The 26,926-nt window shown below is 37.5% G+C and overlaps 1 protein-coding gene across 1 annotated transcript in view; it reads right to left on the reverse strand.

Moving 5' to 3' along the window:
* DSG2 (desmoglein 2) overlaps nucleotides 1-26,926 on the reverse strand; it is a 49,141-nt gene that overhangs the window by 6,051 nt on the left and 16,164 nt on the right. Inside the window, exons 2-13 of the mRNA XM_066246787.1 lie at nucleotides 20,258-20,293; nucleotides 18,976-19,110; nucleotides 14,949-15,110; nucleotides 14,647-14,791; nucleotides 13,575-13,741; nucleotides 11,512-11,649; nucleotides 11,208-11,393; nucleotides 7,156-7,421; nucleotides 5,157-5,299; nucleotides 4,633-4,860; nucleotides 3,023-3,250; nucleotides 488-609 (exon numbers count right to left, since the gene is read on the reverse strand). Coding sequence (XP_066102884.1) covers nucleotides 488-609; nucleotides 3,023-3,250; nucleotides 4,633-4,860; nucleotides 5,157-5,299; nucleotides 7,156-7,421; nucleotides 11,208-11,393; nucleotides 11,512-11,649; nucleotides 13,575-13,741; nucleotides 14,647-14,791; nucleotides 14,949-15,110; nucleotides 18,976-19,110; nucleotides 20,258-20,293 — 1,956 coding nt within the window. The remainder of the gene's footprint in view (nucleotides 1-487; nucleotides 610-3,022; nucleotides 3,251-4,632; nucleotides 4,861-5,156; nucleotides 5,300-7,155; nucleotides 7,422-11,207; nucleotides 11,394-11,511; nucleotides 11,650-13,574; nucleotides 13,742-14,646; nucleotides 14,792-14,948; nucleotides 15,111-18,975; nucleotides 19,111-20,257; nucleotides 20,294-26,926) is intronic.

The raw sequence follows: 26,926 nt of genomic DNA on the forward strand, positions 1-26,926 counted from the left end.
TAGGTGGGACATAAAAGTGAAACTAAGAGACATTGATAAGAGTGTGGTGGTTACGGGGGGAGGGGGGAAAGGGAGAGGGAAAGGGGGAGGGGGAGGGGCACAAAGAAAACTAGATAGAAGGTGACAGAGGACAATCTGACTTTGGGTGATGGGTATGCAACATAATTGAACGACAAGATAACCTGGACTTGTTATCTTTGAATATATGTATCCTGATTTATTGATGTCGCCCCATTAAAAAAATAAAATTATTAAAAAAAAAGCATGTGAATAAAAGTGAAGGCCAGGAGGAAGTGAAGGCCAATGTTGGCCTCTTGATCAAGGTAGTCAAGAATTAACTATACCTTGCGAGCAAAGTCCACCCCAAATTAGGCTTTACTGGCACTCTCACTTTGCTCTCCCATGACCTAAACTGTTAGAAACACTTCCGACGGCCCCTTCAAAGTCATAAAAGAAGACACGCCCCACTGCCATCTGATTATCTGACCTTGTCCTCAGGTGGCGCCCCTTCATTGTTCCAGGGATGCAGCATCTCGATAGTGCCAGGGATGGGGGTGAAGCCTTTGGTGCCGTCTCCACAATGGCACATCAGCAGCAGAAGCGGCACAACTGGACAGAAACAGAATGAAGCACAAGAAAGGTTAGTCCCGCCTTATTTCTAAATTTCTGCTATATCATTTTGGAATCTGCATGTCACTTCCTGCAGTTCAGTCTTCACTTAATTATGGCCCTATTTTTTATTTTTCTTTTCTTAACCGTGATCTAACCTCAGCAAGCTTGTCTTGGGAGAGTCATATTAAAGTCTGCAGGCAGGACGAGGGGGCCTTACAGATTCAGGGGCCTGGTCCATCATTAAGGGGGCTCTGTGTGGTCACTGAGTGCAGCACCAGACTGACTTCCATAGTATCTAAATCATCAAAACCAACTTAAAGACTTAATGTTTTCTTTTTTTTTAAAACCACTTTAATATTTAATATAAGAATATTCACTATCCAAAAAATACACTGCTCACAAAAATTAGGGGTTATTTTATTGCTTCATATTCATTTTGAAATATCCCCTTATTGTTGTGAGATATATATATCTGTGTGTACGTGTGTGTGTGTGTGTGTGTGTTAAAAAAAACTAAAAGCTCCTAAAGGTCAAAGTTTTTTAATTTATTCAAATATTCTAGAACATTGGGACTCCTATAAATACTTCACCACTGCCTCCTAGAGTAGAATTTGGCAAAAGGTGGACTCAATGAGGTTCAAATTAGCCTTTGAATTGCCTGAGTCCTATTTTCTAAAAACGATTCTACATTAAAACTCTTCAAATAGATTTAGAATTCAATGCAATTTCAGAGCTCCCTCATTAAATTTTATTCTACCTCCAGGAAGAAGTGAAGGCCAATGCTGGCCTCTTGATCGAGGTAGTCAAGAATTAACTACACCTTGCAAGCAAAGTCCACCCCAAATTAGGCTTTATTGGCACTCTCATTTGGCAGCGTCCAATGATGAACTGACTACTTCCTAGACTATTTTTATGTAAATAGTTGATAGCACAGTCACTGTAGCTACTACGAGTAATAAAAAAATTGAAATCAGCCATTGGCAATTCAACATTTGTACAAATCCAACAAATATTTATCAAGTGTGTACCCTGTGCCAAGCAAGTGCCACAACAGGCCCTGAGGAAGGTGGGGTGAGAAGGCAGTGCCAGGAAACCCCACATAAAAGACGTAGTCCCAGCTCCATACCTCCCTACAAACCTGGGAAACCGAGACAAATCATTTCCCATTACGTGTCTACCAGAAAGTAGAGATGATGATGTAACAGCACACTGTAAACTGTTGAGTGCTGTGCAATTGCACATCTACTGATGGCTTTGACAAGCTCTTTCTCTGTCCTTAAAACAGCCAGGGCTGCCTTGGAGACAGTCCCCTGCCCAAGTTCAGTGGTCAGGTGGAGTGGTATTTCTCATGACCCCAGGCTGCAGTCCTTTGTGCTTTCATGAAAGGAAACCTGAGGCCTCTGGAGGACACGAAGGAAGGCAGGACTGGTTGTCATGTCAGGCACAGCAGTGCTCAGAGGTCTCACCACTGCTGGCTCCAGGGGAGGGCAAGCCAAGCAGGAGGGTGTGGGGAGGTGGAGCTCTGAGAAGCTGACTGTGCAAAGCAAAGATCAATGAGATTAAGATTAGTTTACAAAATAACCTTGTATCCGTAATTCAAATTCATTCAACAAACATTGTCTGAGAGCCTCTGGCGGACTAGGCACTGTTCTAGGCACTGAGCAGGGAAGAAGAAACAACAGCCTTCCCTCACAGAGCTTATCAAATTGGGACACCAATTAAGTGAAATAAGCCCATCAGAGAAAGACAATATCAGTGAAATACCACATGATTTCACTTATATATGGAATCTAAAAAACAATTTAAATAAACAAAACAGAAACAGAGTCATAAATGCAGAAAACAGACCGATGGTTGCCAGGAGGGGTGGAGGACTGGGCGAAAAGCAGAAGGGATTGAGCAGTACAGACGGGAAGTTACAAACCTATGGGTTCTAAAGCACAACACAGGAAAGGCAGTCAATAATATTGTAATAACTATGTATGGTGCCAGGTGGGTACTGGAGATGTCAGGGGGTGACACTTTGTAAACTACATAATTATCTAACACTATGCTGTACACCTGAAACTAATACAAAAAAATTATTAAATATAAACTGTCATTTAAAGAATTAAAAAAAATTTTTTTCAATGGGAACACCATCAAAGTCTATATTAAAAGGCTGCTGAAGATCATGCATAACAACTTTGATTATTTAAATCAGAAAATGATACATTTTTATACAACAAAGTTCTGAGGAGTGCTTTGGTGAATTTATCAGTGATTGATTCTTGTTTCCCTACTCACCCTTAAATGTTCCAGTAGAGTAAGGAATAATGGTAAAGAAATCAGGGAGTATTACGGTAACAACACTAGTAGTGAGTGCCCTTAGTTACTAAAAGAGTTGAAGAGTGGCTCTACAAATACTTACGTAGCAAGAGCAGAAAAGCAAAGATTATGAGCGCGATCGCTGCGGGTCCCAGGCCAACAGAGCCGTCACGCAGTGCCTCCACGCAGCCACTGCCGTCCAGACACTTGCAAACTGTGAGTTTAAGGACCTGCTCTGCAGGGCAACTGAGGCCTTGATTATCTGAAATCAGGAACTGAATTTCACTTCTCCCAAGCTTTTGTTCACTTTGTTGCAGTAGCACGCTGGTATCTACAATGGTAAGAGGCAAAGGGAATAAAATGAGTGTTTACCCAGGGAAGGGGCAAGAGTAAATTACAGAAACTATCTTCAATGGTTAGTGATATTTATCTGTAGTTAGAAGATTTATGCTTCCGTAACTGCTCTCTTTCTCTCTATCTTTTTACATAGCACAATGAATTTTATTACTTCCCCTCTAGGGGAGAGAAGAGCACAATTAATCCCCATAATAACCATCACCAGGTTTAACATTACTGAAAGCCTTTTAAAGTGACTGCAAAATTTGTTAGACATGAAATAACAATAAACCTGTAAATTAAGAAAATTTTGGCTATTATATTCTCAACTTTTCAAAAATGGACACTAATTGTTTAGAAAAAAAGTCTTCTGAATAGGTTTTATACCTTCAAAACCACCCTGAAGGGCACCCAAAGCTCATATGGCAGAGCCTGATCAGGCAGTGGCATAGTGGATAAAGCGTCAGACTGGGACGTGGAGGAACCACGTTTGAAACCCCGACATCACCAGCTTGAGTGTAGGCTCATCCAGCTTGAGTGCAGCATGGGATCATAGACACGACCCCATGGTCTCTGGCTTGAGCCCAAAGGTCGCTGGCTTGAGCCAGGGGTCACTTGCTCTACTGCAGCTCCCCAGTCAAGGCACGTATGAGAACGCAATCAGTGAACACCTAAGGAGCTGCAAAGAAGAACTGATGCTTCTCATCTCTCTCCCTTCCTGTCTGTCCTCATCTCTCTCTGTCTCTGTCACAAAAAAAAGAAAAAAGAAAAAAAGATATGTCCACAATATGGCTATATGCACATGGCCATCTGGCATGGGTCAGATGAAACCCTTCTTAAGGTTGTGTCCATCACCCACCACCTTTGTGACCTTGAACTACTCAACTTTAGTTAGGTCAAGGTTTCCTTAGCTCTCATGAGGGAAGAATGCTACAGAGTAAGAATAAAATGGGATAATTTGTATGAAGGGCCAGCAGAGCGCCTGGCACACAGTATGTGATCAATAAACGTTATTTTTAATGAAATTGTTACCATACTTCAAGAGTTTTAGAAGGTACCTCGCTGATGGTTTGCTTAGACAGGCAAGGTATGACTCAGCTTAGACAAAACAACATCTTCAAGAGCAATTTAGAGTGTACCCAGATGTCTTTAAGACATTGGGTTATTTTTCTTTTCTCTCTCTTTTGTTGTTCCAAATAGGGTATTATAGCCAGATAAAAAACACTATGCCCAAGGTTCAAAACCTCATTTTATAAAACCCCTTTGAAAAACTATATTGGAAATATATTTCATAAAAAAATATTACAGGCTAAATTATAAAGGCTTTAGATTTGCCATGTTTAACATTAAAAAATGTAGTCCAGTGATTTTGCTTACTTTCTTTGTGTACTATTTTCCATTGTTCCGCCATTCCAGCTGGTTTGTCAATGATGACGAAAGTGAAAGGGTCACTGTTTGGGTACCCATCCAGGTCCTTTGCAGTCACGTTCACATACTGCATGTCGTCACAGATACTCTGCACTGGGTCAACCAGTGTGGGACAATTGTCATTGATGTCTTCAACAGTGATAAGAACAGTGCCAGTGATGGTTTTTCTAGGATAATCTTAGAGATAAGAAAGAAAATATGTATATTCTGGTTATATTGCTATAAAGCAACATAATTTGAATTCTTCTGCCATCTGGTAAGAAGGTACTAACAAATTAGGACACTTGCTATCCTAGATATGTTTTCGTATTTAGATCAAGTAATGTCTTTAAATCTCATAAATAAGTAAAGATGTGAAGGTTTATCCAATGAAGATATTTATTTTTTCTAGAAAATCAAGAGTAAGGTCTCTGAAATTAGAAGATGATATCAAAATAGATATAATCAGGAAAGCTATGTATTTAATAACTTACCATCTGATATTGCTAAAATCTTTACAGTGTATGTACCATTTTGGACGTATCTGGATTCAAAATCAGGAATTTTTATAAGTTTAATTTCAGATGTGACAGAATCCACAGAGACCCAATTGTCTATATCTTCTAATTTGGCATACCTGTTATAAAACAAACAAAAATTAATTTTGAAGTCTGGATAAATTGTGAACCTCTAATATCTACAACTCTTTCCAGTTTAACTTTTGCTTCATTATCTATGTTCCTATTGCAGGCATTCGTTTGGAATGTTTTGAATTTTCTGAAATTGTTCCAAAAGCTGCTCTCTTTACTGCATATCACACTTATATTTGGAAGCTTCCTTTTGAAAGCTTCTGTAACGTAATCAAGACATACATGCAAGGGTGACCACCCCTGCCTGCTAAGCCAAGGTTTGCAAATTGCAGTCTGGCTTACAGCTTTCAATCTATTCTCCCTTAAATTGGGATAAATCTTTGCAGAATAACTTAGTTACCCAATAAGAACTGGTGAAGAAATGTAGTTTTACACTCTGATGTTTATTGACATGTTATCAATATTTAAAAATATTGATTTTAAAAATCAATGACTGCCTTAACTGAAAGTACTTTGATTTGACATTTTGGAATATTGTTGATTGTTAAGAGCAAAAGGCTTCTTTCAATTAAAAATGGTTAAAAGTTGCAACAACACTGATGTAGTGATTTCTGGGTTACTTCCTTCAAAGCAAGGCAAATTGGTGTGGCAAGAGATAGTTTTTGGAAAGCTAAGGAGAACATTCACATTATGTCTTCAGAAATGTATGCAATTTAACACCAAGTTTAAATATAACCAAATACAAACAGAAACCAAACACGTGAGCATTTGTTTCAATCAACAGGATTGATAATTTATTTTCTATTAAGTGGCTGTTAGACACGGAAGAATGAGTGGCTAATTTATAGCAGTATTTGTTTATAGTGCTATTTTAGAAATTTCAATTATACATGTTAACTAAATTTTCTGCTTTTTAATATTTCTACCAGTAAATGATAATACAGTTGGATTTTCATGAGTATTTCTGAATTTCATGTCTGGAATTTTAAAGCCTAACTTAGCTGCTGTCAATGGTTTCCGACATTCACACTTATAATAAAGGCAGAGTCCAAGTAACAAGGATCATATTTCACATGAATGTGATCTTATTTAAAAATTTTTAAGGCATATGAATAATCAGTAAAATAGTAAATTACAGTAAAGTTAAGGAAGTAATTCTTCTGCTGTCCTTGTCAGCATTTCTAAATAGGTACCACTAATTAGTTAGGGAAAACACTAGAAAACATTTTAAGCCTGGCTATGTATCCCATTCCTTATCTGTAAAATAGTCAGTCTGAATTGATCTTTAAGATATTTCTCACTCTAAAGTTTTGTAACTGCATGCTAAAAAATAAAAACAATACTTTTGAGAAATAAAAAAATATAGTTCATTATTTTTCCAAGTAGAATGTATCTTTTGATATATTCATCACCCTTAATAAAAACAGCAGCAAGAATTAAATGTTAGGTGAGAAATAGAAGTTTTAATACATAGCCACAGTATTATTGCAGGATAGTTAATTAGAATGTATAAATTAGCCTCTCATTGGACAGAAGAGAAAGTGGAATTTGCAATGAAATATGCTACTTTCTTACCTTGAATACTCTTTTAGGAAAAAAAACAGATTTTTGAAAGTTTCTTTTTGAACTTTCTCTTTTTGCTCTTTAGCCTTTGCTAGCTAAAACGTTTTGGGGTGAGGAACCAGGCTCTGCCTCTCACTCAGGTGGTGGAGGGATGGGGTCTGGGGAAGTGGCTCCCTCTCTCTCAGTTGCAGGTGCAACTCCGGGAAATTTAATCTATAGACATTTGGGGAAGTATAATGCTTGGTGAAAAGAAATCAAATGTTCAAATTTCACTGATTTTTTGGAAACAGGTACTGAAAGTGATTTACAATAAGGAAATACATTCATCACTATCTCTTACTTTACACGGGCTAGTTGTCCAGTGTCTTCGTCAAAAGCTTGGAATTTTCCAATGACTCTGCTTAGGCTCGATTTATCCATGCTCTCGCTAGTGTGAACGGAGACCGTGCTGCTTTTGAAATGAATGCCTTCTTTCACATTTTTCACCTTTACTTTGATGGGTATGGCTGTAGGCTTATATTTATTCTTAACTGATTTGTGAAAAGGTGCTTTATTAGTGACAATAATGCTTAAATCAAGATGCTTCATTTCTTCGTAATCTAATTCCTAGAAAGGCAGAATCAAAGGGAATTCTTTCAAAAGAGAAAACAAATAGAACACACACATGTGCACACAGATGTGCTCTTAATGTTAAATATAATAACTTAACACATGGGGAATTCAGCGGCACTAAGTGGTCTAACTCATATTGGTAGCATGCAATTAAAAAAGTCTGTTCATCTGGGTAGTCATAACTGTTAAGGATGATTATGAAACCTCTCAAACTTCTTTATTTATTTATTTATTTATTTTTTACAGAGACAGAGAGTGAGTCAGAGAGAGGGATAGAGAGGGACAGACAGGAATGGAGAGAGATGAGAAGCATCAATCATTAGTTTTTCATTGCACGTTGCAACACCTTAGTTGTTCATTGATTGCTTTCTCATATGTGCCTTGACCGTGGGCCTTCAGCAGACCGAGTAACCCCTTGCTTGAGCCAGCGACCTTGGGTCCAAGTTGGTGAGCTTTGCTCAAACCAGATGAGTCTGCACTCAAGCTGGCGACCTCGGGGTCTCGAACCTGGGTCCTTCTGCATCCCAGTCCAACGCTCTATCCACTGCGCCACCTCCTGGTCAGGCTCAAACTTCTTTTTTTAAAGGTCAGAATCATTAAAAAATATATTAATTTTAACAGTGTGAAGTAATTTCTTTTCTTAATGAAAACAAGTTAATGGACATTCAGTATAAGTTAATGTCCCCTAAAATGTGTTTCATGGGTTTGTTCTGGTAAAAGGGCTCCATCTCTAGTGGAGGCACTGTCAGCTTTGTCCCCAATACAGACATTCACAGCACATGTTTTACCTAAAAAGTCACTGTTTGACTTTGTTAAACCCAGGGGTTTTACTGTTTGAGTAAAACTTACTCCCCTCATTTGTAACAGAAGGTCTATTGATACCTGGTTTGCTTTATGCCATAAAAGATGAACCTTCCTCTAGATACTGTTCTTTGTGAACTTTGGTATTTATAAGTATATTTGATATAATCAGTTTGTAACTGTATACATATTTTATATTCCAACTTATCTAGTTTCTTTTAAAAAATATTTCTGTAGTGTTCTACTATTTAGATGTAATTTACTTAGCCATTCTATTATTAGGTATTTAGACTATTTGCAGTTTTTAAATAAAACAATGCTCTGAACATTTTTAGACAAATTATTTTTCCTCTGTTGAGCTGTATCTTACACAAAAAAAAGTACCTAGTTAAAGTTTATTAAGTCCTGTTGCTTTTTAGTTCTAGTGGTCCTGGTCATTTAGATGCACTGACTGGTGCCTTCTTTCTCCAGTATAACATTACATACATTACATGCGTTTACAAGAATTACAGCAAAGCTGTTCACTTCTGGTTTTCAATGATTTATTATGAAATTTATTTTCCTCTTGGTAGTGTTCTGGATGAATAACAACGTCTGCTGCCCCCTTTTGGAATATAGGTCACTATGGTGTCGGGACAAAAACACAACAGAAAATGACTAGAGATAACACTCTCTGTGATTGTAAGAATCCTTGTGAAAGTTTTTCTTTTATTTTCTTTTACGTTGCTGTTACACTTGACATGCTTAATTGAAGACGTGATATATGCTGGATGTGATATTAAATCTTCCAGCCAAATGTCATTAGTACTCAAAGACCACGGAAGGCCAAGACAACCTTAAAGATAAATGAGCTAGGTGTGGGGGCAGCAAAAGCTTTCTTAATGTATACATCACCATAACAATTCAAAGAGAAAGGAAAAATATTCAGCAACACTAGCAATGTATAAGGGCATATACCTTTATTTTTTTATAACTCAATATATTTCTCATTGCCATTTTTCCTAATTTTAGTAGTATTAAAGATTTTAAACTCATTTGTTAACAAAGATGAGTCTGCTTTTCATGTGATAATTTACTATCTCTAGTTCCACAGTTTAAAGTAGTCTTCTCCTTTATCTTTTCTGGGACAGTTTCATTAAAATATAATTTACCTACAATGAAATTCCTCTATGTGTACAGTAAGATGATATTTCATAAATATATATGGTTTTCCAAACATCACTACTGTCTAGTTTTAGAATACTTCCATCACCCTCAAAAGTTTCTTTTTATCTGTTTTCAATCACTACTAACACCCTCAGCCTTAAGCAACCACTTGTCTGCTTTCTATATCCCTTTTTGCCTTTTCCAGAAATTTTACATAAATGAAATCAGATACTATGTAGTATTTTGGGTCTGTTTTTTTACACAAAATGTTTCTGAGGTTCATCATGTTGTATCACTTGTCTGTTCTCCATTCCTTTTTATTTCTCAATGGTATTCCACTGTATGGACATACCACATTTTGTTTATCGGCTAATCAGTTGATGGACACTTGATGGGATTTGACTACTGCCCTTATAATCCAGAAGAAATTGTTTATACAATTCAGACAGTAAATTTGAAAATTTCTCAATCTGTTGCTGTTGTTTTAATATTAATTTTACTACTTTTTGTCCATGTTCCCTTTGGCAGAAATAACTATATCCCTTTTTGTGCTGCCACAGTATACTAAGAATACGTCAACACTTCAAGTGACTGCTTCTCCCTGTGAGTGTTACAAGCTTTTCCCCTCTGTCATCTAGCTTGGTTGCACCTGTGACTGATGACTAAAAGTCTGCTTACTTTTATATAAGCAGATATATCTATTTCATCTGTGATGCCATTTTCCACTTCTTCAACAATCATAACATATACCTTTCCTTTAAACATGAAGTAAATCTTATTCTATTGTCTAATTGCATATAGTAGTCTATAGATAAATGGTGCTCATAATTACCATGAAACTTCAAGTTAATTTTTTCCTTATTCGGGTATACATTTGTATTATCCTTATTCTTCTTTCCATCGTTAGATTATTTTTCTACTCTGCATTGAATTAAGTTTTTGTAAAAATTTGGAAACTTCTAGAATCAATTTTTGTCTGTGTGTGACATTATAAAATAGTATTTTAAAAGCTATAGCTTTGCATTTTATTTCAAAACTTGATAAGGCAATGCTATTATAAACCACTTAAAATACATTGATATTATTCCTTACTCTGTTAGATAAAAATCCATCCTATAATTTTTGTTTAAAAAACTGTGTGGGGGTAATAAGTTTCAATGTATAAGATCCATATGCTTAATATTACTATTTAGTTTTTTCTTCACTTATTCAATTAAACACAAGTGTTTAAAACACTGTATTTCAAAATGTGACCTGCATACTACTTACATTAGAATCACAAGTGGATTTTTGTTACAGAGGCAAGTTCCTGAGCCCCACCCAATCACAGATTATTGATGATAGGGCCCAGGAATCTGCACTTTGAACACATAGCTTAGTACTAAGTGATTCTTAGGCACTTTTAAGTGTGAGGACAACTGGATTAGAGCTTTATCAAATTATTACAGCTTCTGTTTTCAGATAATATTAATAAGATTTGTCTTTACTGTTAAATTGACCAAGTCATAAATAGCAGATTGGGGGACATTGAGTGCTTAGAGGTCATGATGTTGGAATATTACAGGCAGGCCCAAGCTGCAAGCAAGGCCGGAAGTGTGCTAAGCAGGGATGATGTTGGCGTCATGCTGTCAGCTTAGGGTTAGAGTCCCCTGGTCTGAATTTAAACTGTAGTGTGACCACATACTAACCACAGAACTTGGGCTAATACAGATGGCTCATATCTCAAAAATTGAGCTGCCAGTTAATTGAGTAGATAAAACACTTAGAAGTATTTGGATCTCAAATTATACCAGTTTCTTTCTCCCATTCTTGTTTTGAACGCTAAGTACTTACCTTAATAAGGGTCACAATTCCTTCATTAGTTTGAGTATCAGTTTCTATGCGGAAATAACCCCTTTCATTTCCTGATGCAAATGTAAAATTTGCTAACCAATTATCAGAGCCTATTTCATCTGCATCAAACACTTTTATGCGCATGACTTCTACATTGGCTTGATTTTCTTCAACCGTTCCTTCATACTGCAAAACATGAATACAGGATTTTTATTTTAATGTAGCACAAACACAGGTAATGTATTTCTAAATAGCACTAAAATATGAATCAGTAGATACATTTGTTATAAAAAATAATAGTTACCATTTCACTTTCCACTACAGGTATGTTGTCATTGACATCCAGAATACGAATCTGAACTTGAGCTTGTTTTACTGGTTTATCTGTTATTTGTCCATTGCCATCTCTTGCTTCTACTGTCAAAGTATAGCTGCTGTGCTCCTGCAGGGCAATGAAAAAGATCCACCTGGGGTGAAAATAAAGCACTCCCAAATCTATCTTTCTGGTTTTAGTTCACTTTATCATCAAGGAAATGAACAGCAGTGTAATTTATTCCTAACTGAGTTTCATGATGTGCTGTTATTTGTGGGGAGATGTTTATTCGCTGTCAGAGCTTTTCTAGAAGGGCAGAAAAGCCTGGAGGGGTTGTTGATTTTGAATTCTTAAATATGTCATTGGTGGTATTATCAGGAGACGAGTCTCTCCTTAGAACAGTCTGCACAGTGTTATTCAAAATATAGTTTGCTCTCCCTTGGAAGTGATGGTGGGACTATAGGCATTGGTTCTTTCTGCCTCACACTTCATTTTCAGCTAATAGTTAATCAAGGAAGATCCAGTTCCCCAAAGAACATGCCCAATAAAGGCAAAACTTGGTGTCCTCTATCCAGGCATCCCGAGAGATGATTTTGAGAGAAGGTATGCTAGAGAACGACATCTTAGATGTTACAACAAAGTGAATCCTTCTCTTCCACATGCTCCCCTTATGGTGTCTCCATTCAGTGGGGCTGGATGGAGTTTAAGAAGGAGCAGAGCAGGCAGGGCCAATGCAGGGGGCTGCTGTGAGGGCCCAGCTGCTCAGTGAAAGGTAGGGCAGCAGAGGCGCTGGAGCCAGCTGCCTGGGTTCCAATTCTGGCTTTGACAACTACGAGCTGTGTTGGACACACTTAACGCCTTTGACCTCTGGTTGCCTTCTGTGTAAAATAAGGATAATATATAGATGTGCCTCACAGGGTTTTTAGGTGGATTAAATAGGTGAATCTCTGTAAAAGGTGTGGAATAGCAGCAGGCATATGGTAAAAGCCCAATAAGTGAGAGCCATTATTATTGGCTACACTTTGCATTCTTCAGAGGCAGCAGCTTAGTAAAACAAATCCACTCTAACGTTTTCCATGCTACTGTTATATGAAAAGCTATAGAGTAGAATTTTAACAGTAACATATTTTTTTAATTTTACAAAGATCTCGATAGGAATGTCGGACACAAACCTCTTCCTCTCTGGGCAGAGTAAAATCATTTTTAAAAGTAATACAAAATACACTGACTGCACCTGGATGGTGATTTACATTTGTGTTCTTAGGATTATCAACATTTTACGCATGCAGCACGTTGTCAAAACCTTCAGGTATGTAGCATTTGTAAAATCTTCTCTCTCTCCTTTTCTTCTAAAATCTTCCCTTGGAGTTAGAAATAAAAATGTGAAATGTTTGAGAGAACAGCTTTTCTAGGAAACCTACTCAAATTTTCTTCCAGTTTGAGATTTACATTAATTCTTTCCTTTAGAAATAGTTCTGTTCCCCAAACAGGGCTGTTATTTCTAACTCTCTGCCTTCCTCTGTATATCTATGAGTAGTAGAGGAAACTCCTGGTGTTTCACTACAGAACCACAATTAAGGAACATTGCTTCAGAGCTCTCTGGAATAAGCAATCCCGACCAGAGAAGCCCTAGAACAGTGCTATCTTAACAAAATTTTACATTTTCTAGGAGCCACACTGTAAAGAGTAAAAAGAAACTGATGATGTTAATTTAAAAAATATATTTTATTTAACCCTTGGTATTCCAAAATATTATTTCAATATATAATAAACAATTATTCAGATGGTATTTTACTTTTTTTTCATACTAAGTCTTCCCAATCTGGTAGATTTACATTTCTAGCACATCTCAAGTTCAGCTAGTCACGTTTCAAGTGCTCAATGGCCATGTATGGCTAATGGCTACCGTATTGCACAGCACATCTCTAAAGGGGATAATTCCGAGTTATCCTATAAATGAGAAATATACAACAAAGTAGAAAAATTTAAAAAGAAATAGGAGAAACTGAAATAATAAAAGTTCAAAAGTTGAGCAACATAAAACATTAATTTACCTCTCTGTCCAAGGTAATACTGGTTGTATAAATCTCTCCTGTGTCTTTATTAAGGTAGAACACTGGAGGATAATCAGGCTCCTGAGACACAATTCTGTAGGAAATTTTAGAATTCAGAGTATTGGGCTCATCTGCATCTGTTGCATTGATTTTCATCACCAGTACATCTAGCATTAGAAACAAAGGTGTCCGAGATAAAACTCAACTTGAAGCACATGCACATATGTTATTTTATGTATCAGTTCAGCTTGTTCCAAAAATGATTTCAGATGCTTATCAAAATCAGTTTAACAAGATAAAAAAATAGTATTGGATGAGGAAATAAGTGCAAATGGATTAGAGGAGTAGAAAAAACAAAATGAGGGCAGGGCCAAGGTTAGTACATACAATTCTTAGGGTGAAGTCCTGAACACTTGCTAGAGAAGGGCCACAAACTTATTTATTATAGTTCTAACAACTAATACAAAGAAATAAGAAAGAACAGATACAAATAGATGCTTATTAAAACACAAACAATTCAGGAGAAGCACAGCTATTCTTTATACTGTGATTAAAGAGAAATGTCTCCTCTAAGTGTTCATGTAGACCACTGCATTGAACACTGTCAATAAACATGACAGTAGAAACGATATAATTTAAAGGTTAGCAAACTACTGCCAGTGGCCCAAGCCAGCCTGCCACCAGTGTTTTAAATAAAGTTTTATTGGAACACAGCCATGTCCATTTATTTACATACTTTCTATGGTTGCTTTTCTGCTACAAGGCAAAATAGTTGATACAGAGATTTAATGGGTCACATCAGTGTATCACATCTGTTCTGAGTGTTAAAAATATGTCATGCAAAGTCTTCTGAATTTATCTCTCTCTCTCTCTCTCTCTCTCTCTCTCACACACACACACACACACACACACACACACACCAAACAAAAATGAAACAGTTCCAAACAGAGCAATAGGTTTGTTACTATTTGTCCTATGGTTAATACTCAGTCTCCACTAAGATACAGGATAGGGTTACTCATAGGGTTAAAACAACTTTGGGTATTTATTCATAAAAAAAATAGACTCTTACATGCTGCACTCAGTTCTTCAATAGACCCAACAAAGACATTTTGCGTGAACACGGGCTCATTGTCATTGATGTCAAGAACCTTAATGCGGAGTTCTAATGGTTTCTCTAGATTGTTTCCTTTTTGATCCAAAGCATAACCAGTTAGCTGAAATCATGGCATAAATAATAAAAGAGATTAAAGCTAAGGTAATTAAATTACCATAGTATGAAAAATAGTAAAAATCATGTGTTACCAAAACAAACAAACAAAACCCCCCCAAAACTACAAACTATTTGAATAGATATAAAAATTTTCTTCTTACCAGAAAAAATGGTGTTTCTTCTCGATCAAGAATGCTGGTAACATTCAATTCTCCATTGTCTTTATTAAATACAAACACACCAAAAGGTGGCTCTGTGATACCTTTCCCAGTGTATTTATATGTAATTTTTATTCCTTTTTCTTCTGCAATATCAGAATGGATCTAACATAAAAATAACAGAGGAATGCCTTAAGTTAAACTCTCCATAACTTATATGCAAGTCTTTTTAAAAGAACATTTCCCTCTGGAGTTGTCACGTTGATAGGAGGGAGGTGGGGAACACTTGCTGAGAGCAGATGGGCTGGAGTCAGAGAACCTGGGTTCTTCTCCTGCCTCAGCCACTCACGAGTCACCTGGTACTAGGGCTGTTACTCAACTGCTCTGTGCCTCAGTGCTATCTAAAGTGGAGATCGGGGTCCCCAAACTTTTTACACAGGGGGCCAGTTCACTGTCCCTCAGACCATTGGAGGACCGGACTATAAAAAAAACTATGAACAAATCCCTACGTACACTGCACATATCTTATTTTAAAGTAAAAAACAAAACGGGAACAAATACAATATTTAAAATAAAGAACAAGTAAATTTAAATCAACCAACTGACCAGTATTTCAATGGGAACTATGCTCCTCTCAGTGACCACCAATGAAAGAGGTGCCCCTTCCAGAAGTGCAGCGGGGGCCGGATAAATGGCCTCGGGGGGCCGCATGCGGTCCGCAGGCCGTAGTTTGGGGACCCCTGGTGGAGATACTACTGCCTACCTCTTAGGGTTGTTGTGACGTTAAGATATTATGAGGGTTACATCTGCGGGGGGGGGGGGGATGGGGGACTTTGAAATAATGTCTTCTTTTGGCTATTGTAACACTCTGTTACTCAAAGATTCAACTGGTGCTAGATCCCTTAGTTCTTAGTGGAATCAAAGCCCCAAACTAAGGTCTACTGGAAAGTTCTGTCCGTTTTTGGAATAAAACAAAATACAAATTTTTCTTACCGTCAATAAACTTTATTAAATAATATAATTGCATTATTAATGATTTCTTGCCAGCATGAGGGCAATTTGTATATCCCATTTTTGAAAAATGTTTTATCTTTTGATGCGAAAAATTGAACCAGTGCTTGTTTGATATCTTCTTCATTTTTGAATTTTTTGCCCTTCAAAAAATTTTGTAAGGACAAAAAGAAGTGATAGTCAGAGGGTGCTAAGTCCGGGGAATATGGTGGAGGCAACAGACATGCTTCTGTAGCATTTCTTCCTTGTTGAAATTCGTAAAAATTATAGTGGCGTAAATGAACTTTATCAGTAGCCATCGGTACACAATGGCTTCACACATAAGACTAACGTGAATCAACTTTGTTTTAGTTAATTTGCTACATCAGTATGTATACATTAAGTGATAAAAATAGAGAGGCACACATGCGCCAAATAAACATGTGCTTACGTGTCGAAACTTGTTGTGAAAGAATGTAAAGGACCTATATAAAGAAAACTACAAGGCATTGCTAAGAGAAATAGAAAAAGACACAATGAGATGGAAAAATATTCCTTGTTCTTGGATAGGAAGAATAAATATAATTAAAATGGCCATATTACCCAAAGTAATATATAAATTTAATGCAATTCCCATCAAAATTCCTATGACATTTTTTAAAGAAATGGAACAAAAAATCATCAGATTTATATGGAACTATAAAAAACCCCGAATAGCCAAAGCAATCCTAAGGAAAAAGAATGAAGCTGGGGGCATTACAATACCTGACTTTAAACTATATTATAGGGCCACAATAATTAAAACTGCATGGTATTGGCAGAAAAATAGACACTCAGACCAATGGAACAGAATAGAAAGCCCAGAAATAAAACCACATATATATGGTCAAATAATCTTTGATAAAGGGGCCAACAACACAAAATGGAGAAAAGAAAGCCTCTTCAACAAATGGTGTTGGGAAAACTGGAAAGCCACATGCAAAAGAATGAAACTCGACTACAGCCTGTCCCCGTGTACTAAAATTAATTCAAAATGGATCAAAGACCTAAATATAAGATCTGAAACAATAAAGTACATAGAAGAAGACATAGGTACTAAACTCATGGATCTGGGTTTTAAAGAACATTTTATGAACTTGACTCCAATGGCAAGAGAAGTGAAGGCAAAGATAAATGAATGGGACTACATCAGAATTAAAAGTTTTTGCTCAGCAAGAGAAACTGATATCAAAATAAACAGACAGCCAACTAAATGGGAACTGATATTTTCAAACAACAGCTCAGATAAGGGCCTAATATCCAAAATTTACAAAGAACTCATAAAACTCAACAACAAACAAACAATCCAATAAAAAAATGGGAAGAGGACATGAACAGACACTTCTCCCAGGAAGAAATACAAATGGCCAACAGATATATGAAAAGATGCTCAGCTTCATTAGTTATTAGAGAAATGCAGATCAAGACTACAATGAGATACCACCTCACCCCTGTTAGATTAGCTATTATCAACAAGACGGGTAATAACAAATGTTGGAGAGGCTGTGGAGAAAAAGGAACCCTCATACACTGTTTGTGGGAATGTAAAGTAGTACAACCACTATGGAGGAAAGTATGGTGGTTCCTCAAAAAACTGCAAATAGAACTACCTTATGACCCAGCAATCCCTCTACTGGGTATATACCCCCAAACCTCAGAATCATTGATACGTAAAGACACATGTAGCCCCATGTTCATAGCAGCACTGTTCACAGTGGCCAAGACATGGAAACAACCAAAAAGCCCTTCAATAGAAGATTGGATAAAGATGATGTGGCACATATACACTATGGAATACTACTCAGCCATAAGAAATGATGACATCAGATCATTTATAGCAAAATGGTGGGATCTTGATAACATTATACAGAGTGAAATAAGTAAATCAGAAAAAAACAAGAACTACATGATTCCATACATTGGTGGAACATAAAAACGAGACTAAGAGACATGGACAAGAGTGTGGTGGTTACCAGGGGTGGGGGGAGGAAGGACGCAGGAGGGAGGGAGGGAGAGATTTAGGGGGAGGGGGAGGGGCACAGAGAAAACTAGATAGAGGGTGACAGAGGACAATCTGACTCTGGGCGAGGGGTATGCAACATAATTTAATGAGAAGATAACCTAGACATGTTTTCTTTGAATATATGTACCCTGAATTATTAATGTCATCCCATTAACATTAATAAAAATTTATTTAAAAAAAAAAAAAAGAAACTTGTTGTGATAGAAACGGACAGAATTTTCCGGTAGACCTTATATATTTTCCTTTTTGATCCAAAGCATGACCAGTTAGCTGAAATCATGGCATAAATAATAAAAGAGATTAGATTTAAGCTAAGGTAATTAAACCACCATAGAATCAAAAAATAATAAACCAAACCATAAGTGTTACCAAGGGGGGGAAATATATATATATATATATATATATATATATATATATATATATATATATATAATTTTTTTTTTTTTTAATTTTAGTAAGAGGAGGGTAGGCAGAGAGACTCCTGCATGTCTGGGGCCTTTGCTCTGTTACTCAGCAATGGAGCCATTTTTTTAGCATCTGAGGCAGAGGCCACAGTACCATACTCCATGCACGAGGCCAACTCTCTTGAACAAACCAAGCCACGGCTGCGGAAGTTGGGGGGAGAGAGAAGCAGATGGTCATTTCTCCTGTGTGCCCTAACCAGGAATTGAACCCAGGACATCCACATGCCGGCCGATGCTCTACCACTGAGCCAAGTGGCCAGGGCCTAAAGCTCCAAATTATATATGTATATCTTCACCAAAGATGTTGCATCTTTCAAAATGGGAAAGAGGATCTTAAATTTGGAAGTTACTGCTGAAAAATTAAACTTTGCTAATTTTCAAATACATCTGTAATATAAAAAAATTCATTAAGTACATGATACAACTCTTCTTAAATTTAAAAGTGAATATAAAAATCTTCTCCCATCATATCTTAGTAATACACATATATTTTCTATTCCTCTTTGGAAGGTACCTTGGCAATCGGATTCTTTTTGGACAGATCCTCTCCTTCCCGAAGAGCCACAGGGGCGGTGATCCACTCACGCTTTTGCCGCACTAAGTAAGCATGTTTGGGGGGCAGATGATTTTCATCTCTTGTGTTTAAAGCCTACAACAATAAAATAATGCCAGCACATTATTAGGTACCCTAAGACATTAGCATGGTACCTGTAATTTACTGAAACTTTAAAGATAGCAGTGAAAATGTCAAGGTATAAGTTTCATATTCTTAACAGGTTTCATTTCAAAGAGGAAATGTATAGACTGGCAAATTCTGTAGAAGTAAAACAGATCATCTTGAAACTAGTGTAGCAGTTAGGGACCTTATAAAAATAAACAAATTAAAATAACATGAGGATTATTTTTATTTTACTAACTGAAAATAAACTTCAATTTTTCTGTGGTGGCTTATATTTTAAAAATGAATTACTAAATATTTTAAGACTAAATGTTAGTAACCTACTGATATCAATTTGACTAAAACTAGTGAAAGTGTTAATGAATTTATTGTTTTATTGATGGGCAAAGAGTTTAACTGCCCATCTTTTCTTTTTATAAACTTTAAGTTGAAAATGAGTCTATAAATTTCTAATTGTGCTTTAATAGATAATATTATATATATTTTATCCAAGGAAAGTTTCAATACAGTTGAGCTAGTATCTTAAGACCAGAAATGATTATACTAGTAGGTTTAACATTTTACTCATTTTTACTGTTTTTTATAAGATGTTTTATTTAGAAATATTTACACTGGTTATTACTAGATCATTGATTTTTTTTCTTTTGTTTTTAGTTGAAAAATTCTTCTATAACTTAAAAAATAATGTAACGAAACATTAAATAACATTAACGTTTATAATGTAGACCTTCTACATTTTCACTCATGCTTCAGAGTATTCAGTTAACAACTAACAAATGAGTATTTTATGATCTTTTCTTATGACCTTATAGTTTCTTATATAAGTGTAATATACTATACTTCTCATTCTGCCCCTTGATTTTTCATTTAGTACCTTATCATAGACATTCTTCCATGTACCATAAATTGCTATAATACTCTCTTATTGGTGGACAGATTGCCCCCAAAATGCTGCATGAACATCCCTCATTGTATGTTCCTGTGCACTTGTTTGAGTGGAAACACCTGGGTTTAAGGGAGTGTGCATCTTTAATCTGCCCGAGGCAAAGGCCAATTGTCTTCCATGAAGTTAAGCCTCTGAGTCCGAAAGACAGAAACAATCCTCTTGGTTTCTTACCTCGAAATGGAGTGCATTTCCAAAGTGAAAGCAGATCTGAAAAATAAAAGTATTTACTTATTGTTTAATAGAATTTATCATTCACTTCAGCTCAAATATTTTGTTAATAACTTAAGATATTACAGACGTTAAAAACAAACAAACAAAGGTTTAACCACTATCATTCTCCTTTGCTAAAAGAAAACAAATTTTAATTTTCCCCTTGGCCTCCCTGCTGTGACCAGGATTATAGGGAGGAATCTACTCTTTCTGATCCACAATGCATTCTCCAAGAAACTCAAAACACAACTAATACCTGAAAACCAAACCCAAAACTCGCCTGTGGAAATTTTAGCCAACCCCTGATACTACTCTCTTTACTCTGTGGTTTTCATCTCTTGTTCTTAGGAAACCCACATGCCTTTCCTCAAGGCCGTTAGTGTGAGATGCCCCTACCACGCCAAGTCCATCTCTCATGGGTCATGCCCACGACTACCCAGATTCAGACCTCATTCCTCACCTTCCTCAGTCCCACCAAATCTTTTCTTTGGTCCTTATCAAGCACTGTCACATTTTGAACTTCATCATTACACAGAACTAAATGCAGTTATGTTTACTCTAAAATCTGTACAATAAACTCATGCCTTTTGACTTTTGCTTCACTTTTCCCTTGGCTTAATGCAAACTATCAAATTATTCTTTTTTTTCTTAAATGAGAAGTGGAGAGGCAGAGGGACAGACTCCAGCAAGCTCCCCAACCAGGATCCACTCAGCAAACCCACTACCCTGCGATGTTCTGCCCATCTTAGGCTGTTGCTTGGCAACTGAGCTATTTTAGTCCCTGAGGCAAGGCTATGGAACCATCCTCAGCACGCAGGGCCAACTTGCTCCAGTCAAGCCATCGTTGTGGGAGAAGAGAGAGAGCAAGAGAAGGGAAAGGGGGAAAGGTGGAGAAGCAGATGGTCACTTCTGTGTGCCCTGACCGGGAATTGAACCTGGGACATCCATACCTTGAGCCGACACTCTACTACTGAACCAACTGACCAGGACCACCATCAATTTCTAATACAGTATCCACATGTGGCCATTTACAACCTTAAGTTTTTGTAATTAATAATTCATTTGCTCAAAAGCCACATGAAGTAAGTGGCTTGAGACATTGCAGACGTCCATCATTGCAAACAACTCTACTGGGAGATTCTAGTAAATTACTGCCAGCCCTTCCAAAGATGCTGTCAAGGACTCAGGGAATCCTTCATTCTCTTAACCTTCTAATATACCCCCTCACTTTTTCTCCCTCTGTATGCCTATTACTCTCTTTGACTCTGACTCTGTACTGACAACACTGCTTGAGAGGGCCCTAGTGGCTGATTGCATTCATCACACATCCATGTTCTCTACTAGCTGCTCCCTCCACATGGCTGGTGTGGGTTTCTAGGGTGACCCTATGTTCACGTTTTCCCAGCGTCCAGATGACACCCGTGGTGCTGGTACCTCCTGTTAGCAAACCTTTTATTCTCCAAAGTGTGCTCATTCAAACCAAAGATTATGCAGTTGCCTTATCTTTGTCTCTCATACTGTATCCCTAGCACACATACTATTCCAAACTTCACAACCTCATCTAAACCTAATTACTTTTCAAATACCATCACATTGGGAGTTAAGGCTTCTCATAAGAATTTGGGGTGGGGGGGATACACAAACATTTAGTTTATAGCAATGAAGTATCAGGATAGTCTGGAAAAAATTACCTTCACTGATATGATAAAAAGGGAAGCATATGAACAGCCTCTCTCCTCACCTGCTTTTGGAGATTGCAGAGCAAGACTGTGACCTTTGGAATGGCTATTAGCCACCTGTGACCAGGAGGAGAAAGCTAATAAAATGGCAGAGAAATCAAGCTGAAACCATAACACCTGAGTTACAGAATTGGCCAAATCCATCTCTGATCCATTTTTTATGATAGTAAATATTCTTATAAAATCCCCTTTTAGTTGGGTTTTGTTGCTTATAGCTGAAAGCAATCTAACTGATATGCCTACTTGCCATGGCTATCACACAAATGAAAAGAAATAATACATAAATGTTTCCATGACAAATGACTGGCATAGAGCAGGCGCTCAGTAAATACAATTATGATGGTATTTCCTCAGTTCCAAGCCTTGCGTTTTCCTCATCTTAACATTTCTGAAACTTGGATTTATTCATTCATGTCTTCAATTTCCTGAGCTCCTACAATATACTAATAGAATGTTCTTATTCTCTTAGATTCTGACATGTTGGAGAGAGAGACAAAAATAGGTTGTGATAAGGGTTGTTAAAAAAAAACAACAAAACAAAGAAAATGAAAGCAGGGACAGGGTGGTAGACAGTAATCCGGACTGTGAGGAGGCAGGCTCTCAGAAGAGGTTGTGTGTGCAGAGACCCGAAAGGAATGAGGGAGCAAATCAGACAGAGCCCTGCAAAGCCCTGCCAGGCCAGGGAGTGGGAACGCTAGCAGCAGGACCAAGGGGAGGGAGACAGTGGGATGATGTCAGAGCCTCTGGGGTGCTGGTAATCTCGTGTCAATCTAGTTGCTCGTTAAGTGGTGTATTCAGTTTGTGAAAATCCAGTAATTCAGGGCTCTGGCCAGTTGGCTCAGTGGTAGAGCATCATCGCGGCGTGTGGATGCAACAACAGGTTCGAATCCCAGACAGGGCACACAGGAGAGTTGCCCATCTGCTTCTCCACCCCTCCCCCTCTTGCTTCTCTCTCTGTCTCTTCTCCTCCCCTCCTGCAGCCATGGCTTGATTACAGCGAATTGGCCTCAGGCACTGAGGATGGCTCCATGGCCTCTGCCTCAGGCACTAAAAAATGGCTTCAGTTGTCTCAGATGGGCATAGCATCGCCCCCTAGTGGGCTTGCTGGGTGGATCCCAGTTGGGGCACATGCAAGAGTCTGTCTCTGCCGCCCCTCCTCTCACTAAAAAAAAAAAAAATCCAGTAATTCAGTACATTTGTAATGTGCATACTTTTCTATATATATTACACTAAAAAATCACAATATTTTGTGTGTATCTTAAAGCTGAAGGTGTTCTGAAATCTCAGTAATAGTTCTTTTTGTTTTTTGTGGCACCTACTGTGGTAGCTTGTTTGCACAGACATGCACAGCGCAGGAGGAGCTGAAACGGCTGCTATACACTCACTGCACAAGAACCTGAGAGTCTTGAACTAACATTCTTCAATTGTGGAACTGCTTACTTGTTTATAAAAAGATCTTACCTACTCTTTTCTAAAGTAAATACTTTAGGTGTTTTCCTGGGACTCTGTATCTTGTAAAATACATTCTTAATTTTGAAAAGTGGCTCTCAACTTGAGATTCTGCACACACCCACCCCCTCTCTGGGGATACCTGGGAATGCCTGGAGATGGTTTTTGGCTGTTAAATTAAAGTTGGGGATGGGGGCAGGGAGGTGAGTGTACTGGAATCTAGTGGGTAGACACCAGAGAAGCTGCAGGTCTACAACGCACAAGGCCGGTCCCCTCATTCCAAAGCCTTATCTGGTACCAAAGGGCAAAGTGCCTAGCTTAAGAAATCCTGACTTAGACCACGTTTCTCTGGTTGGAAATTACTGTAATAACCAGGGTCATGAAGGTCCTACCAGTTCCACAGGACCACAAGGATTTATGCAAATTTCCAAATTGCTGGCATATTGCAGGCACTATAAATGGAAGACTGCCGTTCTTATCTCTGTCCTCCATTCCTACTAGCTTTTGAACATTTCCAGTTCTGTAAGTTTGAGTGACCACCTGGGGGGTTGTTATGCAAGGGTTTCAAGCACTGGAAGAATGGCTGGACAAGATGACCACTGTGGTTTCTCCCAACTATAAAATTTGAAACTTTTTTCACAAAAAACTTGGTGATAAAAAAATGTCACGTAACATGCCTTTAAGACTGAAGAGGAAACGTAAGCTTCTAGTTCCCTGTATTCAAAGACTGGAAGATGGACTGGATATATCCTTCAAAAGCATTCCCAATTTACTAACATTTTAAAAATGGAAAAAAAGAATTTTTTTTTCTACCCTTGAATCCTAAGCATCTTGTAAAAACTGGCCTCCCTGGTAAGTGACAAGACAATACCTTGGTTTTGGTGGAGGCATAAGGGAAGGTCAAACATCACAGTAAAAATAGCAGCAATCAGTGCAGTCTTTGTTTTCAAGGTTGGCACCTTTAAAACATAGTTCCTGTCCTGAAATCACCTTGATGAGTTTAACACTCAGAATCCGGGAAGACTTATGAGGCAATGGGTTACAGTTCCTTGTGGCTGACAGGTTCTCAGACATGTCGCCTGTAAAATTTCTTATTTTATGGCATAATTTATTTAGAAAATCTTCACTCACAAATCCAATTTATAAATAACACACATAAGTATAATTCATAAAGCAGCCACACTTAAGGGCTAATTTAAACAAATACATTTTTGTTTTCAGAGCTGCTAGCTTAGAAAAGACTCAACAGCCAAATAAAGCAGTATATTAAACTTTAAGTTTTGAACTCTGAATTTGAATTTCAGATAGCAAAACTACATACTTGAAGTCTAACTGTAATTAATTATATGATTAATCATAATCTTTCACCTGCTCTTCAGATGTCTGGACTAACCTTAATGTAACAGATGTGATTTTGGGTGAGTCATACTGAGATCAGATTCCAAAAGGCAAATATTTTCTTTGGAAGTATTTATTTCCTCAATGAATTTTAAAGTATGGATTTAGCAGTGCTGTGCTACAGTTGAGTTGTTAGGTCATGCTGTGCATTCTAACTTCAAGCTGAGTTTTGTGTAATCATGGACAGCTCCTATTGTCCATGGTATAAGGAACAAGGACAAATAAACTGAAGGCCCGAAAAAGTCAACATTATTTTATTTAGTGTCACTTTTTTGTCCCCTACAACATTTAAAAAATCCAACACATCGTTAATCAGATTTTCAACAAATAGATAAAAGTAAACTTTTTCAAAAAAAGGAGAAAACTCATGGACACAGACAACAGTGTAGTGATTGCCAGGGGAAGGGGTGGGGGAGGGAGAAGAGGGTAAAATGGGGATAAATGGTGATGAACGGAGACTTGACTTGGGGTGGTGAACACACAATACTGTGTACAGATGATGTGCTGTAGAATTGTGAACCTGAAACTTGTATGATTTTCTTAAACTGTGTCACCCCAGTAAATTCAATAAAAAGGAAAAAAAAAGTAAGTTTTTTCATATTTAATCTTTTTTCCTACTCCCAGTTAATTTCTAATAGGGATGTTAACATCAGTCCTCCAAACTGAGGGGCATCAGAGTCTGCCCTGTTAAAACTCAGACTGCTGGGCCCCACCTGGGAGTTTCCCATTCCCGGTCGGGTGTGGGGGCAGAAGCGTCAGCATTTCTAACAAGTTCCCTGGTGGCGCTGATGGTGTTGCTCTGGGGCTCACACTTTTGAAAACCGGTGTGTGAAATCACAGCAAAGGAAAGGGAAGAAGAGAGACTGGCTAATTCACACACTGAATAACGAACCCTTAATCAGAGATGTGTGAAATACTGGGTTCTAAATCAGAAGGTCCAGTAATTGTTATTCTCACCACAAGAAGATTTGTTCACTTTAGCAGTAAAACTCAACCACAATAGGATTACTTGAAATAGTGTTTTCATTTGAATCATACTTCTTAAGTTTTACTTGATCCTGACTAAGCATTTTAGGGAAATCATTTTACCATTTTGTTATGATGCATTTTTTAAAACTGCTACATCTCATATAATTTGCTATACAAAAATGATGGGCTGTTTCCACCATTCTATTGCAATATATTCCTGAAAATTACAATAAAAAATAGAATAAAGAAAAATAGATCCCTCGCCCCGTTTAAGAAACAAGAACTGGGAAGGACAAGATGGCGATGGAGTAGGTGGACATACCAACATCCACCTCCCAGAACCAAAAAGATTAGAACTTAATTTTAAGAACCATCATCTGAAAAAACCAACTTTGGACTAAACTAAGAGGACTCTTCAACCAAGGAACACTGAAGAAGGCACACTGAGACTGCTAGGAAAAGTGGAAATGTGGAGAGGGCTGCCCAGCTCCCCGGGCAAATGGCAGCCCAGAGAGAAAGAACAAATAACTTACATTATTTCCATTTTATTTATATTTAAGTCTGAATGATGTTTTATTTTTTAAAAATGACCAGATTCCCTCTGTTACATCTATCTAAGACTCACTCTTGATGCTTGTCTTGGTCATGTGATACGTTGCTGCTAAAATTAAACCCATAAACTAGCAAAATGAGTGAAATAAAGAACACAATGGACAGAATTAAAAGCAGGATGGATGAAGCTGAGAATCGAATCAGTGACTTAGAGGACAAGATAAATGAAGGCACGGAAGCAGAGAAGGAAAAAAGAAAAGAGACTCAAAAAGTCTGAGGAAACTCTAAGAGAGCTCTGTGACAACATGAAGAGAAATAACATCCGCATCATAGGGGTTCCTGAAGAAGAAGAGAAAGAACAAGGGATAGAGACTTTGTTCAAACATATCATAGCTGAAAACTTCCCTAAATTGAGGCAGGAAAACATCTCACAAATTCAAGAAGCACAGAGAACTCCATTAAAGAGAAATCCAAAGAAATGCTACACCAAGACATATCATAATTAAAATACCAAAGCTAAGTG

This window comes from Saccopteryx bilineata, chromosome 11 (genome assembly GCF_036850765.1).
Source record: "Saccopteryx bilineata isolate mSacBil1 chromosome 11, mSacBil1_pri_phased_curated, whole genome shotgun sequence".
Classification (NCBI taxonomy): domain Eukaryota; kingdom Metazoa; phylum Chordata; class Mammalia; order Chiroptera; family Emballonuridae; genus Saccopteryx; species Saccopteryx bilineata.